The 18037-nt window shown below is 38.8% G+C and overlaps 1 protein-coding gene across 1 annotated transcript in view; it reads left to right on the top strand.

Annotated features, from left to right (window-relative positions):
* Nucleotides 1–18037, top strand: part of LCA5L (lebercilin LCA5 like) — a 52153-nt gene that overhangs the window by 11732 nt on the left and 22384 nt on the right. The window contains exons 5-8 of the mRNA XM_063082926.1: nucleotides 1737–2071; nucleotides 2408–2485; nucleotides 10027–10547; nucleotides 12483–12620. Coding sequence (XP_062938996.1) covers nucleotides 1747–2071; nucleotides 2408–2485; nucleotides 10027–10547; nucleotides 12483–12620 — 1062 coding nt within the window. The 5' untranslated portion in view covers nucleotides 1737–1746. The remainder of the gene's footprint in view (nucleotides 1–1736; nucleotides 2072–2407; nucleotides 2486–10026; nucleotides 10548–12482; nucleotides 12621–18037) is intronic.

Raw genomic sequence — 18037 nt, 5'->3', positions numbered from 1 at the left:
CTCATTTTAGACAATTAAGAGGATTTATCGAAAGTGTCAAAAGTTTGTGGCAATTGAAATCTACTATTTCTAAATTATCAAGGATAAGGGCCATGCAAAGAGCTATTTGTTAGCTGTCTTGAGCTATCTTGGAGCTGGACTTATTGTTCTTTTTGTATTAAACCTTTGGATTCTTAGGGAGTGTGTGTTTAACTGTGGGCTGTCAGCCTCTCCAGAAGGCAGTCCTGAGATCAAGACAAGAAGCTGCATCTGGTGTTGCAGACCTGATGTGGCATGTATGGAGAGTTTGTGTGAAACAAATAGGAAGGATGTTGTCATCTAGCCTTGTCGTTCACACAGATTATTTAGCTCAATCAGTGGTTTAATAGGCACTGCCTAGGCCAATGCCACGAAATAATCTCAAAATAAAGTAGAAGTAAAATATGATTTTTTTCACTGAGTGTTAAGATTTTAGGAACAAAGAGCTGGAGAGTTACTTTAGCTATGTGGAACCCTGAAGCAACTTGTGAGAGTTGCTGGGGAATAATTCACTGAACTAAAACTTTCTTGATATACAAATGAAGAACTACTGGGTTTAAATTACTTTAAGTTGTACTTAATTTGAATCAAACCCACCCTAAATGAAAGAAGTATGACTCCATGTAGGTTGTAATTGAATTAGTTTTTCAGTCATGGCCTTTGGTTACAAGGACTTTCAACTATGTGCTATCATATTCCCCTGATTAGAAATCAGTATTACACCATCAAATTTCATTTTCATTTTTAGCTTTTAAACATTTTTCTTTGTCTACTTTACTATTGTTTAGTTACCAAATAAGATTTTGATTTTTTGCATCAAATAGTTAAATCTATAATAATTAGACAAAAACTTAGTTTTGATGTTTCTAAATCAATTAATTATAAAAGTTTGTTTTTAGTGTAGCTGAAAATAGGGTCAAGTTTTTTTATTAAAGAAACGTAAATTTTCCATTTGGTAGATTTTCTTCAAAAAGGTTCCAATGGCTGGATGATTTTCCCATGAAACTCAGCATGTTTTTTCTGAATGGCTTCTTCTGTTATCGTGTAGAATATAATCATGGAAATCGCATTCATGTTATAATAGTCTATATAAAGCATAGAAGGGAAAACAAATTTCCTGAATTAAAACATAAAGAACCTTATAATTAGTAGATCAAACTTACATCACTGGATCCCACTATTACTCTTGATTTTAGAACAAATATTAGCTCTAGAAAACTAGTAAATTAATTCATTATATTCTACTCTATATTATCAATCTCAAAAGTATGTGATCTCATCATTAGTGAATGAAAATATGTATCTCCATAAATAGTCTGAATTTCGCAACTGTTCCATTTTATACCAGCCATCCTAACCTGCCAAGTACTGTCATTTTTTTCAGTTCTAATCAAGGCAATAAATCCCAACAAATAACCAGCCCTTAAAAATAAGAATTTAGTTCACTAATTCATAAATTATTGTCATCGTTGTTATCTTATATGAACTTTATCTCATATTATCTGTGAGTATCATTTCACCAAAGTCTGGTCTCGGGGGTCCTATATATATAGAAATAATATAAAAACCAAACTGAAATTCTTCCAGAAAATACTTCAAAATAATTTGGGTTTTTTTACATTCATAATTATCCATTTATAGTTAAAGAAAATATAATAAAGCATAGGTTCATTTTAATGTCAATAGCTATAAATTCAAAAATGCTTTTCTGTTATTAGGTTGTTTACTATGTCTTTGGCTGATACAACAAAAACAAGTATAGATGAACATTTCCCCAGTGTGGAATTAGAAAACAATAGGAAGTCTGCAGAATGCAAGAGAAGCCCAGGCACAGGTGATTTTTCAAGGAACAGTAACACCTCCGAAAAGAGTGTTGATTATAGCAAATCTCAGTGCTCCTGCAGAAGTTTAAGTTCTCACTATGATTATTCAGAAGACTTTCCCTCTGAATCTTCAGAAATAGCTGTTAAAAAAAATTATTTAGAGCATCATGTGGTAAAAGAAAAGGAGAAGGAGAAGAAAAAGTACATTTCTAAAATCTCGCAACCTAAAGGTAAGAAGCAAAATTTCCTAACCAAGACTGAATTTCTGGTTATAATGGCATTATTATTTAATGCACTGGTATCTGAAATGGTTCATATTTAGTTTTATTGTTTTTCCTTATTGTAAATGTGTCTTACACGTGAACTTTTATAGAAGGAATTAGGAAATGGCGAAATTAAGAATAATTACAAAATAGCAGAAGGGCTTAAAATGTAAAGACTAGTCCTTGCATGGCTTAGCTACTAGAGCCTACTAGTGAGGTTAGTTCCCTTTTTAGTTAACAGGTGGCATTGTTAGAGAGTACCACAATACTTGGATTTGACTGGCTTCTTACCTTTCATCCCAGCTGAAGAATCAATGTTTGAATCATCAATGAAATGTAAATACCTGTCTCTTTGCCCCAAGAGGATGCTCTCCAAGTCTGGTGAGGCATATTGGCAAAGACAATCTTTTTATTTATTTATTTTTTTAATAATTTATTTTATTTATTGAATCAAAATCGATTATACATATTTTGGGGGTTGAACATTAAGATATGTTGATTAAATCAGTATTACTAGCATATATATTTTGACAAATCGTAATTATTCTTTATGCTCCTTGTCCAACCTCTCCCCTTCCCCCATTCCCTCCCCACTTCCCCCTCTAATTGCCCTAGATTTCTTTTCTCCTTCTGAAAGAATAATGTTTACTCTGTTAACTTGTTGCCTAGATGATCTGTCCAATGCTGAGAGATGTGATCAGGTCCCCCAATATTATCATAGAGCAGATGCTTCTTCTATCACTCTGAAATGGGTTTTGTGGAAAGAGACATCCTCTTCTTTTCTTTGTCTCTGCTGGTGACTCTTCTTGTATGAGTGCACTCCAGAGGTTGGCGAACAATCTGCGTGGTGGCTGCGGTGTCTAGCCACTTTTGCAGCAGCCATGGTTATTGTGGTGGCTGTGGTGGGCCACCCACGTGGGGCTGCTGTTTTTGGCATGCTCCTTGGCACTGGCAGTATGCCTGGTTGTGGGGTGTGTTTGGTCCCCTTCTCCATGCCTCTGGTCCCTGGGCAGAGCCCAAGGCACTGGCGCCATGTGCCTGGTTGTGGGAGAGGGGTCCAGTCCCTTTCTCCATGTCCCGGGTCCCTGGGCGGGCCCCAAGGTACAGGCGCAGTGTGCCTGGTTGTGGGAGAGAGGTCCATTCCCCTTCTCCTTGCCTCGGGTCCCCAGACAGGCCCCAAGGTGCTGGCATGGTGTGCCTGGTTGTGGGAGGGTGGTCCAGTCCCCTTCTCCATGCCCCAGTACCGTGGGTGGGCCCCGAGGAGCTGGCTTGGTGTGCCTAGTTGTGGGAGAGAGGTCTAGTCCCGTTCTCCATGCCTCAGTCCCCAGGTGAGCCCTGAAGTGCTGGCTGAGTGTGCCTGGTTGTAGGAGTGAGATCCAGTCCTCTTCTCCTTGCCCCGGGTCCCCAGGTGGGCTCCGAGGTGCTGGCATGTTGTGCCTGGTTGTGGGAGGGTGGTCCGGTCCCCGACTCCATACCCTGGGTCCCTGGGTGGGCCCCAAGGCACTGGCTCAGTGTGCCTGGTTGTGGGAGAGAGGTCCAGTCCCCTTCTCCATGCCTCAGGTCCCTGGGCAGGCCCTGAGGCACTGGTGCAGTGTGCCTGGTTGTGGGAGAGAGTTCCAGTCCCCAACTCCATACCCTGGGTTCCTAGGTGGGCCCCGAGGCACTGGCTCAGTGTGCCTGGTTGTGGGAGAGAGGTCCAGTCTCCTTCTCCATGCCCCAGGTCCCCCGTTGGGCTCCGAGGTGCTAGTGTGCCTGGTTGTGGGTGGGGGGTCCAGTCCTCTTCTCCGTGCTTCAGGTCCCCAGGCTGGCCCCAATGCACTGGTGCAGTTTACCTGAAGGTGGGAGTGTGGTCTGGTCCCCAGATCCAAGCCTCCAGTTCCCAGGCAGGCCCCAAGGTACTGGTGGTGTGCCTGGCCCAGAACTAATTTTTTGTCCTTTGCTTCTAACACAGAGTAACTTCCTGTGGGAACCAGTACTTGAACTGTCTGGTTGTTTAAATTGCTACTTTGCTGCTCTTTCCCTAGGGAAGGTTTTTTGTGCAGCTCAGGGTTTAATGGTTGACCTTATAGGTACTTCTGGCTCTCCAGAGACGTGGTAGATCTATGTTTTGTAGAATCTCTGATCTGGGCCTGAGTTTTTTCATCAAACTGCACCCCATGCAATTCTGTATTCCCGACCAGTCTCCTCTGAGTGGTCCTGTGCTGATTGGGGGGCAGATCAGCTGTCCTTGCTGTACCTCAGTGTTCCCCTGGTGGGCCTGTCTTGCCCACCACCCGTGCTGCACACACTTCCCATGGGACGGGCCCTGCACTGGTCCCTTGGGATGACTCGCCGGCTTCTGAATGGCTCCCTTTTTTCAGTTGTTCTGGCTCCTGCTCCTGTGTGGGTCCACATGAACCCTATTAGTGGTCTTGCTGTCCTGGGGGCCGCCGAGGCCCTCTCCCCTTCCGCCTCCAAGTAACTCCATCTGAAGGGCACAGCTTCGGCTTCCCCCGGCTCCTGCTCCATGCACTCAGCTCGAGCCTTAAAGCGGCCGAGGCCCGAAATACTCAGAGCAGCTTTTTCTTTCTCTCATCGTAGTTTCTCCCACCTTCATGAACTCCGTAGGTCTCTCCTCCTCTTCCCCTGAGCTCCAGCGGCCCCGGCTTGGCTGATGTTACGTTTTTATAGCTGTAATTTGGTTGATTTGTGGGAGAAAGTGACACTGTGGACCGTCTATTCTGCCATCTTGATTGGATCTTTAAAGACAATCTTTTTAAACAGAGATAGTTCAAAAGGCTGTTAATAATGTCACTTCCTTGTGGATTTTAAAAGTGCCAATTCTATCAACTCCTCACTGTTCAAATTGGAATTAGCCTTGTGATATCCTTGGTCTTCTCCCTCCCTTCCTCCCTGCCCAGACTGTAGTTACTTCCTCCCATTTTAGGTAACCTTGAGCTTCTAAGAATTCCTTATGTAGAAATAGCCAGAACTCTTTTCCGCTGTGACCATCAGAGAACACTCAGTCAACAGTTTGAAAATATTTAATTAAGAGCCTACTATTTATGGGACACATCTTCCACTATCATGTTTACCCAGGATCTTTCACCCCAACCTGCTATTACCAGGTGTGTCCAGGACACTTTATGCCCCTTCTGGAATATCTAGAATCTTCAGTTCCTCTTCTTCCTAGCTGTAGAGCAGGGACTCCCCATCTAAGACAGATATCTGTAAACCCCATGAAATTCTACACATTTTTTGTGTCCATGTGCATTTGTGAACTTTTCTAGGGAGAGGACCCATAGCTTTCACCAGATTCTCAAAAGGTTAAAAGCCTCTTTTCTAAAGAGGTGGGAGTCCTACACCCACTGCCGAGGCCCAGGGAGAAGACAAAAAGTCCAGTATCTTCTCTCACAGTGGAACTATATCAAAAGAAGTCTGTTTGTGGCATTTGAAAATGATTATCACAATGGAACAGCATCGTGGTTTAGTCCTACAATTAATTACATAATCCCTTTTGAAATTTACAAATCTCTGAAAACTGAACATTTTTCATATCTTTGTCACCAGAATTGATTTGGCAACAAAAATCTTGTTTGAACTGATATGAGACTGATCTTTATTTTGTTTAGTGTAAATACTCATATATTTCACTAAAAAAATATTGTCTGATTAAAGGGTACGGTCCCAGACCCTACTGAAAGAACTATGGAAAATACCATATATGCACCCACCTAAAAAATAAAACCCCCCAAATTCTGAAACAGTCTGACCCCAAGGGTTTCTGATAAGGGATCATGGATCTATACACTGTATTTATATTGATTCTAAGCTTTTATGGGCTATGCAAGAAGGCAGTTAGCATTTATAGAATTATTTCTACAAGAAACAAACTGAATTTTGAGTTCTAAACACCTTATAATATAGCTTTTTAAAATTGATTTCTCATTTATTCTACAAATATTTATTGAGTCCCTTATGCAGGATACCCATTCATAAACTGGGAGCAACCTGAATTAATTCAGTCACTTCACAGGAGACTAGAACCCTAATTTCATTATCTGGAAAAGTGAAAGGTTTGCTCTTACTTGGTTATCCTTTTGTGTATTAATACTCTGACATTATTTTAAATAAATCTTGCATGCATCTGTAACTCAAATTTTATATGTCCCTGAGGACCCTTGCCCAGTGTAACAAAACACTAATTGCAACTTCAAGCTTTGTCACAGAATGATAAAGTATTTCCTTGGTTTTTTTCTTTTATTCTTTTGTTCCCATAATAGTTCATGTTTGGCAAATGTTTGCCAAAGTAATTTAAGCAGCAAGTAATTTGATCCACCCTAGGATAGTATAATTCTAACCCATAGCAAAGAGACGTGATGTTTTAGCCAGTGCACCTCCTTCTCAAGTGCATGTTCAATTTCCATTCAGCTTTATAATACATCTAAAGTAGATCTCTGACCCTGAGGGGCTGGTAACACTGGATTAGAAACCGCCAATATAGACCCAAAATTCACTAAAGAATAGTAACATCAGAGATTATTTTCAATTCCCATTTTAGGAAATTTATGAAAGCAAAGTCTATGGCAGAAAAACATTTCGTAGACAAAAATTATAAGGATGAAATGAGGACTTCAGCTCCATAGGATTTTTGCTTTGGTCAGACTTTGGGCATTTACTTACATCATTGCACATAGCAAGCAATGTATTTCTACAATTTGCTTTTCAAAAATTGATTATTTCCTTCTTTTGTAAAAAATGTACTTTCACAACTCTTTGAATTATATAGCCTGTTAATTAGAAAATTGCTTCCTTGATGTACTTTGTCAGTACAATGCCAAAACATGTGATAATTATTCAAAACATTGTTATACCAAAAAAGAAGTTATTTTATTGCATTCATATACTTGGGACACCTTTTGCCCTGTTGTTCTTGGTCATATATAGGTAGAAGACCTAAGGTAGGGTTAAAGAGACACCTTCTCTAACAGACTAGCAACAGAAACTACTGAGAACAGAAAGGCAAAAGCCCTTTGAACCTTTTCTTTACCCTGGTCCTTGGAGGAACTGGGTCCATCCTGTCTTTTGAGGTTCATGTCTTTCACAGTGTAGACCCAGAAGAGAAAGAGAAGAAAGTGGGGGGAGGCAGAGCCAGTACAGTGAGTGGGAACATGACCCGGGGGCAGCAGAGCCAGAGTGAAGGTGTGGAGGAACTGTGAGAGTAACAGAATGGGACAGTGAGACCAAAGGGGGCAGTGACCATGAGAGGGAACCAGGTTGAGGCCAGGGAGGAGAGGAAGAAGGAAACAGCACGGGCAGAAAAGTGTAATAGGAAACAAAAGAGCTTTAAAAAGGAGGAGTGGGGTGGGGGAGAGCCTGGGGGATGGGCCTTGGAAGGAAGGCATGCTGGGACAGGATGAGCTTTCGGGGAAGTGGTGGGTGACGGGACTCTCCTAGAACTGCTCAGCAGAGCACATGTCTGTAAGTAATATGAAGTGTGCCCTTTTGACTAACTGTGAAATTATATATGTTTTTTGGTTAATTTGAGAGAGTGTTTTAGCTCGGTGGTTTAAAAATTAGGCACCTTAAGAGTAGTTTAATCATTTAGCTAAATCTGCCTTATTGTGTGAAATGGGATTGAAATTATAAATTATATCATCCTTATCATGTGGAAGTTCAGGATAATGAGACAAAAAATCATTAAGGATTAAACCCTATTTCAGTTTTCCATAACCTTTATAGTTATATAAGTATGCATGATGTATATAGTATGCATTTGTTGTATACCACTCAAATGCAAGTGGTATATTTACCTTTCTGAAGCAAACAAACCTGGCTGATCCTCTCCTACCCACCCTCTAGGGTGGACAAGAAATTCGATCTCAGTTGTGTTTAAGGAATGGGAGGAGTATGGGGGTGGGGGTGGGGCACTCACACAGATAAGAATATTTGGGGAAGGACCTCTGGTCCTTTATCTTCATCACTTATGTGCTACTTGTCCAAGCCCATGCGATATTTAAAAGGCCAACCCCTCTCCTTTTTAAAGCATCCATACACACTGTGCACATTGCAACTCCTGGGGCCTTGGCCAGAGCTCCCATGGCCATGGTGTTTTTTTGTCCCCAGGCACCTCCATGCTACCTGTGCCCTCCTGTCACTTGAGCATGTCATGGGAAGGGGACATAAGCCTCCATTGCCCATGGAACCCACCACTCTTCACCTTCTAGTCTCAGGGAAATCCCTCTCTCCTCCAGGTCAGAATCCCCAAGAGCAGGAAGGCATGACAAGTTGGGGAGTTGAGTTCAGTCATGCTGGCTGTGGCACAGAACATGTCAGCCCCTGTCTACCCCTATTTTCAGCCATCCTAATCCACACTGCCTGGGTCTTGGGCTTCCCTAGCCAGGGCCCAAGTTGTTAAAGTGTCTGGCCTCAACACACCCACAGACACCTCTTTACCAGCCTTCTAGGAGGTGTCCCAGAGGCCACCTGCTTTGCCTTCCACTTCTTAATGTGCTCAAAAGCCTACTCTAAAATACTCAAATATTCAACCATAGACCCTGCTAAACTATTGTTCCTGGTGGGAAAATAAATACCCACAAAGGCATAGTTGCAGAGTCCATCAGTTATTGATGTGATACTGATACTGTGATTGTTGTAAAATCGTGTGGTCTGTCATAGTCATGATTCAAATCCTTTATCCCCAGAAAGCATGCTTTGTTTCTGTGGGTTCATTGTTTCCATCGCAGGTACAATTGCTTTCCCACCACCTAGGCCAAACATATTAAGCCATGTCTCAGATGATGTGTCCACACTTGAGCCAGTAGCTTAAGATTAGACTCCAGTGACAATGGCCACTAAGTGCCCTTCTCTTTCCAAATAAGGACCAGACTCTTTCAGGTTTTAGAATCCAGTTCCAGTCTTTCTTTTTCAGAACATAGATATACTGATATGTACACATGCACACATACATATATTTACATAGACAGATGCACACATATACATATATATTGTACAAGTGCACACACTTATGAGAAGTAGCATAGACGCGTAGACAGTGGGTCCTATCTCATCACTTACTAGCTGTGTACCCATTGACAAGTGACGTCTGTAGGCATCAGTTTACATTTAAAATGGGACAATAGTAAAGTGGTGTTACACATACATTTAACATACTCAAATTCAATTATATTGGTGCTAAGTATAATGTTTTTTTAGGTATTTTTTGTTTCAAAGACTCCTGAACACATGCCAACTACTTCATTTAGCAACCAGCCAAAGTAACAGAAGGAGAAAAACAAAGTAACAGAGGAAAACTTGGCTGCATTGGATTTTTTGAGAGATGAAATACACACACACACGTACATATGTATATGTACGTGTGTGTGTGTGTATATATATATACATTAAACAACTTAATGGCTTTTTAAGCCTCATTTTGAATATATTAGATCTTGACATTGAGCTCTCACATTATACTACTACTCTAATTACGTTATAACATATTGCTGAAAGGATTATATCAGATAATCTATATAAAGCATTTAGTGCAATGCCTAACATATGATAAGCACTTAGTAAATGTTGGTTATGGATTTCAGTACAGCTTTTATAATATAAATCTAAGTATAAGTTTTAGAGTCAAGGAAGACCTGGTTTTCAATCCAATCTGTGTCATTTCATGGCTATGTAACCTTATACAACTGACCTTAAAAAATTGTATTAAATGAGATATCTGTATATAAAATATCTATCCTAAAGCATAGGTACTCATTAAATGTTAGTTCTTTCCCCTTCTAGTTATACTTATGATTGTGTATGTATGTAAATATGGGGGGAGGGTATTCTACATATGTGCATATTTTTGTGTGTGTGTGTGTGTGTGTGTGTGTGTGTGTGTGTGTGTGTGTATTACTAGTAATAAACTGGAGTATCTGCTTACACAGGCCAGAAGGAAATCTCAGCTGAAAAAAAGCACACCTGGAATACACCATTTTTAAGTTCTCGAATCAATATGATTACCCAAAGAAGAGATGCTATGGCTCATCGAATACTCTCAGCAAGGCTTCATAAGATTAAAGAACTAAAAAATCAATTAGCTGATATACATCGTAAATTGGAAACCATCATCATAGAAAACCAATTTTTGAAACAACTTCAGCTGAGGCACTTGAAAGCTATAGGAAAATATGAGAATTCACAAAATAATCTACCTCAAATTATGGTTAAACATCAGAATGAAGTAAAAAGTTTAAAGCAGCTACTTAGGAAATCCCAGGAAAGGGAAAGAACAGTATCTAGGAAACTTAGAGAAACCGACAACAAGTTACTGAAGACTAAAGATGCCTTGCAGGCACTGCAGAAACTTTCTGAAGACAAAAATCTTGCAGAAAGGGAAGAACTTACTCATAGATTGTCTGTTCTTATGACAAAAATGGAGGAAAATGACAAAAAAATACAGGTCTGTATTTCAGAGACCTAGAAATTTTAAGTTTCCAGAATTAATACTGAGTGGGGGTGCACATTAATCTTATTTGCCCCCTCTATAATGCAGCATTACAAGCTGCTTTGCTTGGCCTGCCACACTAAACAATTATGTTGTCTAATGGTGGGCAGGGGCAGGGGGAAGAAAGAGGTTAGAAGGAAAAACAGAAGCTCTCAGAATGGAAATGTCTGTTCTGTGGTAGCAAGCAAGAGTTCATTCTGTGGCTAGGCAAATTTACCTGGAGATGACCTTTTCCTAAGACAGCACAGCTACCAGTGTTAGGGGCATTTTTTCATGTGCTGAAAAGGTTCCATTATGCTGTGCAAAACTTCTCTCCAAAATCAGCAGTCTACTTTAAACTGTTTATTAAAAGGCTACTTCCCTAAAAATCTAAACAGTGTATCTGTTCGGTGCCTTCTTTTGTATTCTCCCTCATCGGTTTGGCCAAGCATTACCAAATAGACATTTTTAGTTGTTTTAGAGATTGGAATTTTTCCCAGATAATGCTCTGGGAAAAGGGAAAGAAAAAGAATTAAAATAATTGAAAAAATGAATGGATTGATTTTCCTTAATAGTACATGGTTGTCAAAAACCTGGGGATTACATTATAAGGGGTGATTTGGGAGAAGGCCGTGATCCTACTGAGAATTCTGCCCATTTTACGTTAGATAGTTTTGGTTACCAGGAACATAAATATAAGTGGAATTAATTTATTATTTACTTCTTTTATATTTGATGGTGAGGCAAGTACAGTGTTTTCTACGATCTTTAAAGTAAGGAAATATCAAGTTCATTTCATTCATGTTTTTATCTCAGTTATTCTGTAGGTAAAATTTTCTATTTTCAAAGGGAATTTTTCACATAAAATGGATATGTGAGGTACAGAAAATAGCACCCTCATTTTTTGTTCTTGTATACCAAAATTATACAAGACCCATCTTAGCGTATGTCTATCATGTAAAAGTAAATTTATTTTTATCTCATCTACATATTTTTATATATAAAAGTTTAAGTAGTCCATGTTTTTATATCTATAGACAAAACCAAAACAAATTCAAGAACTAATTAACTATTTTCTTGGCTATCAGAAGCACTTACCAAGTATGGGAAATTTCTGTTTGGTTGTAGGGCATTTGGTGGGCACAATGTTTTGTGGCCCAAAACATGCAGGTATTTTTTTTTTAATATTAATATTTTAGGGAATAGGATTTTTAGTGATAATTTCATCATTTTACCTTTCCATGTTTTCCATTTTTCCTTAATTGGAAAGTATTAATGTTATAATGGGGGAAACCCCATTTTATGGAGGAAAAAAATAGTATACCAATTAGCCAAGCTTTCTGTCAAAGTCTGGATCAAACAGTTCTCCAGTGACATAGTTCTCATTCCAGAGAGCAGGTGATTATGAGTATAGGTGGCTATATCATCCATCAGTGTGGTGTGAGTCCTCTTAGAACTTTCACTGTGTGTTATCTGGCAGTCACTGTCCGTGATGTGTGACGCTGAACAACACTTTAGGGAGAGAGGCTTGAAAGGTTTTTAAGGAGTACCCTATGCAAAGATAGAATAGAATAGTTACTTAGAATAGTTCATTTGGGCAGAACTGCTTAGGTTTTGTTTTAAAGTATGACAGTGGTTATGTTTATTAACTTTCCAAATTTTTTTTTATCAAATTCCAGAGTGTGTGAAAACATTGAGCTCAAAACATATTTATTCTCTAGAGCTCAGATCTGGGATTTGGAGGCTTTTTTTTTTTTCTGGTTATACTTAGTTCTAATGTATGTCCCTTGTATAAGCCATTCACTAAAATTGTATTGAAAATTTGCACTTCTCATAAATGTAATTAGTTCTGTTACAATTGAAGTTTTTAATAATGCCAAGTTGGTTATAGAATAGTTGAAATATTTATGTTTTCAGAGCTTGGAAAAACAACTGAGGTTAAACAGTAGAGCCTTTAGTCGGCAGTTGGCAGTTGAAAATGGGAAGACTTTAGCAGCTCAAACAGCTACAAAGACTCTACAAGTGGAAGTAAAATGCCTTCAACAAAAACTCAAGGTATTTCTTTTAAAGCAAAATGTAAAATAGTGAAATTCTCTTTCCCAAAGTATCAGAGCTATTTATGCTTATTACAATTTTAAATTATTTCACTTCACGAATATGTTTCTCAAGTTTGTTTCCTACAATCGTATGAACAGATAGAGGATCTCCAATTATTGGAATGAGTTAATATGGTGAATATGTACTATACTCAGAAAAATTAAAGCTCTGTTCTATTCATTAAAAAGACTTCTTGCTATCATTTTTATTTCATCACAAATAATATCATTGTATTTTGTTAACATTTTAATGCAACTCAAAATAAGTTTTTAAATCTAAAAATAAACTTACAACATTGTAATATTTAGGGTAAATTTTAATGGCCCATAAATTTAAAGTTTTGCTTGCAAATATGTTTGCAAAACTGTCTTTTAAAGTGTATACACTGCTCTAAAAAAATTTTTTTTAATATTTATTTTTTCTTACTTCTTGCTATCTTTCTGCTTTCAAGATTTCTAAAATGTCCAACAATTTAGAAAAGCCAGATAAGACACTTAAGAAATAAGCTTTTTCAAGGTTCAACTAATAAATCTTAAGCTTGATTCTTTAAAACAAGGATCTTTTATAACAGGTAGGGAATTTAGATTTTCCAGGAGACTTGAGATCACTCAGAGGCAGAGGGAGGATATTGGGGGCAGGGGGGCGGGCAGAATGGATGTAAATTCTCCCTTAGTAAAGCAGGGAAAAGAGTTCTTCTAGTCCTTTTTTCTCTGGAGTTTCAGAAAACTTCAAAAAGAATATGCCAGAAAATGGGCATAGTTATAGTAACCAGCTTAGAAATCTAACAGAAGAGGCTTCAAAACCCACTGATCAGTGCAAACACACATCAAGATACAATCAGGGAATTTTAAAATCTTGTGCTTCTTTATGCAGACATATGAATATAAATAGTATATAGCCATTAAAAACCCATCTTTGACAGAAGAAATGCTTAATAGTTAATGAAAAGAAAAATACAAAACTCTATATACAGTCGAATGAAAAGAAAGATACAGAATTCTGTATACAGTAAGATCCAAGTTTATTTTTAAAAAAGAAAAGTAAATGTATCACACAATGGATTTCTATGCATCTGTAAAAAGAAATGAGGAATCTTTATATACTGCTATGGAGTAATCTCCAGGATATGTTGGTAAGTGAAAAAGGAAGGCAGAGGACAGTATAGTATGCTGCCACTTAAGAAAAGGGAGATAATACAAATATATCCATATATATTTGCTTATGTTTAAAAAAGAAAAACAGTAATAGAATAACAACAAAAGGGAGGTAGAGAATAGGGTAGATGGGACAGTTATAAATCTAGATTTCCTGAATACCTTTTTGGTAGATTTGACTTTGGAACCACATACATACTTTAAATAATCATGAAGCAGAATTAAATGTAAAAAAAATGTAAAAGCTGTGCCTAAAAACACAAAATAAAATGAACTTAACTGTGTATTCCATTGGTGGCATAATGTCACAGAGAGAAACCATTCCAAGTAACTTAAAACACATTAATTTCATTGCATGTGCCTAGTGAGATACACTGTAAGGACAAAAGAACTTCACAAAGAAATCTTAAATTGTATTTAGTAATGATATTGTTGGTGGTAGTGTTGATACTGTTATTTTGAGACTGTTGGCTGTATCCTATGGGATAAAGCACATGATGAATAACATTGGTGTCATTGAGAAATGGGATTTGGGGGATGGAAGAAAGAAAATACAGAAATGAGATACAGTCAGATAAAAATCCTGTAGTCCTGATTTTTTTTTTTTTTTTTTTTTTTTTTTTTTTTTTCCTTTTTGTGACCGGGCCGTACAGCGCTCAGCCAGTGAGCGCACCGGCCATCCTTATATAGGATCCGAACCCGCGGCGGGAGCGCTGCTGCGCTCCCAGCGCCGCACTCTCCCGAGTGCGCCACGGGGTTGGCCCATTGTAGTCCTGATTTTGATCTGAAATGAAAATATGAATATTTGATGTATTTCATCCTTAAAAACAAATACATGTTTTTAAAGTAGCCAACTCAGTGGCAATGAATCCCCTAGTCTTCAAATTCCATATCCCGCTAAAAGAACCAAGGCTCCTTAAAAAAGTTCTAGGTCTGGTGCATGAAATATAGTAGATGAGCTTGGGACATATTGTCATACAAAAGCAAAAGAAACTATCAAGGACTATTATGGTAATATCAAAAGGACTAAGACACCATCTAGAAAAGGTTCTTACTGGCCAAAGATGGGGCAATTTGAAGATTAATAAAGGTGACTGCATGGATTGAAACTTATCAAATGAATCCAAGAGTTCATAATGATACTTAAAAAAAAAAACACCTCAGTGATTAGTCACTTTTGGAAGACACTAGGGAACCAGCACACTATTTTGAAAACTGGTAAATAAAGGGGAAAAAAAACAAACATTTATTTTTACCTTTTCTATATGAACTGCTCCTCAGAGTAACCAAATTTTTTGTGAGAGGCTAAAATCCTCCTTATAAAAGCATTCCACTTAATAATAAAGAAAGAATGATAGAACTAGAATATCACTATTTTGGAACTCCTAGTGATTAATACCTCTCATCAATGATCAGCAATAGCTACTAGCTTCAAAAAAAAGAACACAAGACATGCACTTCCTGACAGATGTATACACCAATACCTACGGAGTACTCATGCCGAAGAACCAGACCCAAATCTGATTACACAGTGAGCTCTTGCTACCAATTTAAAAGAAACATAGGGGCAGAGGCACAGGATGCGGGATACCACAGGGATGCAGTCAGCAGCATCAGACTGTGGGAAACTACGTCACACACAAACCAGTTTCCACAACAAATAAACAGCAAAGCAGAAAAAAAGACTGGTGTGGGAACCTATAGATTAAAAGACACTAAGACATATTAATCAATCACAATGTTTTGGACCTTGTTTAGATCCTAATTCAGACAAACTTTAAAACAATTATAGGACAATTGGGAAAATGTGAAATGAACTGGGGTTTTTTTTTGGGGGGGGCGGGTAGCAGCTGGTTGGTGCAGGGATTCAAACCCTGGACCTTGGTGTTAGCATCACACTCTACTGAGTGAGCTAACCAGCCAGCCCAAATTGAATATTTGATGATATTAAGGGTTTGTTATTGATGGCGGGGGGGCGGAGGTGATGATATTGTGATTAGGTTTTAAAAAGGATGCCCTTGTCTGTTATAGTATAGATACTAAAATATTGACAGATTAAATTATAAAATATCTAGGACTTGCTTCAAATAATCCAGGGCTAAAGAGGGGGGTCAGAGAGGGTGGGTGTGTAGAGGAAACACACAGGTCATGAACTGGCTGTTCAGTCGTGAAGCTGGTTCATGGGATCATGGAGGCTCACTGTACTATTCTCTCTACTTTTGTATATTTTTAATATTTCCGTAATAAAAGTTTTTCAAGGGAAAAAATAAGAAAATTACATATTTTATTCATTTAAAACAGAGTAGAAATTGTTAGATCAAGAATGTGGGATGAATACATGCTTTTTGTCCCTTCGCCAAAACCCCATGGAAATGAAAGAAAACATGTTTTTAACATAACAATCCAACACCCCAGAAAGAATACCACAATTGTACTAGATCTACCAAAGAATTTCTGGAAGATAAAAAGCATGGTTTTTTCAACTGATGGAGAAACCAGACATGGACTGTCACAACCTAAAATATGCACAGGTTAAATTCTGGAGAAGTTAATGGGACCAAGGAGAGAAGCCCCAAGTTCAGAATCAACAGAGGTGAACAAAAGGAGTAAGTGGAGATGCTCATCGGACTTGAGTCAACCAGGGAGGGAGCTTTTAAAACTCCATTGCCCAGGCTGCACCCACTCCTGTGAAATCAGCATCTCCAGGGTGGCACCACCTATATCGCACTCACTGGCGGGGAAATATGGATCTGACTTGGGCTGAGAAGGCATTGTTCATTTACTCTGGCCCACAGCTGTTGGCAATTATAGACTGTGTCTAACTTCCTTTCCACCAAAACCTCTGTGGAAAGATCAGTAAAGAACTACAAAAGGAAATAGACACCCAATAGCAAAGAAAACTGGGGCAAGTCATCAGCAAACAATAGAGATTTTGGTAAAGGTTTTAAAGAGTGAAAGTGGGTGGAAGCATTTACATGGAGGACGTGGAGCAGGAGCCACAGCAGGAGAGGTTTGCATAGGCATTTGTCTAGCTCCAGGCATCTGTGGAGGACAGGGCTGAGAAGAGAGAACAGGGGACTAATTCACCAACCTCACCCACTACCCTCCTCCTTGACAGCATGCATTGCGTTTACCACCAGGTGAAAAGTCTGTGGTTCCTCCCCTAGAAAGTGAATAAATTGCTACAGGAGAAATGGGGCTGTAGTGTAAATGCTGGTTCTGGAATTTGGGAGGTACCCAGCCAAACGACTCTCCTCAAAGAGAAGCCTTCCAGCCAGCAAGTGTCACTGATTTACACAGAGCCAGTCTGCCTTCCCATTCAGGAAAGAAGCCAAAGAGATGCACTTCCACCTAAAAGAGCAAGTACATAAAATAACTAATCTAGACCTTCGTTCTTCCATATGTCCAGGCAACCAGATCTATAAAGAAAACCAGCATTATGAAAGAAAACAAAAATAACAAGCAGAACAGCTGACCCTGTAGGTTTAGTTTAATATCCCAGGATAGAAGATAATGTATCCATAAAATATGAGGTTATGAAATGGAAAAATCAGAAAACAAATAAGTGAAAATTAAAATATGATTGCCATTCCCTGTCCTGCACAGATGAACAAAGAAATATATGTATGTGACTGCTAGTATATGAAAGTCAATAGAAGAGCTGGAAGATAAAGAAAATCTAGAGATATTGAGGAAATCTGCCTAAACAAGGTCCAAAGACAGAGAGATGAAAATACCAGAAGAAAAATAAGACACAGAGAATATGTTACACAAACTAATTTAAAACAATCAGTATGTCGTTTCCCATAACTCAGTACATTAAACCCATGGCCTATTGTCAATAGTTCCTTCCGGTGCATTGAGGATATACACCCACCTTCCCCCAGTCCTGTTTCCTCTGGAGAAATGAGGCTGCCTTTATGCTTCACCTCCATGGTCATCCCTAGTACTGATCCAAGTGGAAAAGGAATAGAAACTTTAAGGATGTTTTGGAATCCCAACTGCTACTGTTACTATACTGCATAAACTTAAGTAACTTAAGAAATGACAGTGTTAATTTTGATCCCAAATATATACAGTTTGGGCAGGCTTGACAGAGATAGCTCATCTCTGTCTCTCTCAGCATCAGGTAGGTGGTTCAAAGGCTAGGGGCTGAAATTATCTGAAGTCTCACTCACATGTCTGGAGTTGGTGCCAGCTGGCAGCTGAATTGTTGGCCAG

This window comes from Cynocephalus volans, chromosome 1, assembly GCF_027409185.1.
Source record: "Cynocephalus volans isolate mCynVol1 chromosome 1, mCynVol1.pri, whole genome shotgun sequence".
Taxonomy (NCBI): domain Eukaryota; kingdom Metazoa; phylum Chordata; class Mammalia; order Dermoptera; family Cynocephalidae; genus Cynocephalus; species Cynocephalus volans.
The sequence above is the reverse complement of the archived record's forward strand: the minus strand, read 5'-3'. Positions and strand labels throughout refer to the sequence as shown.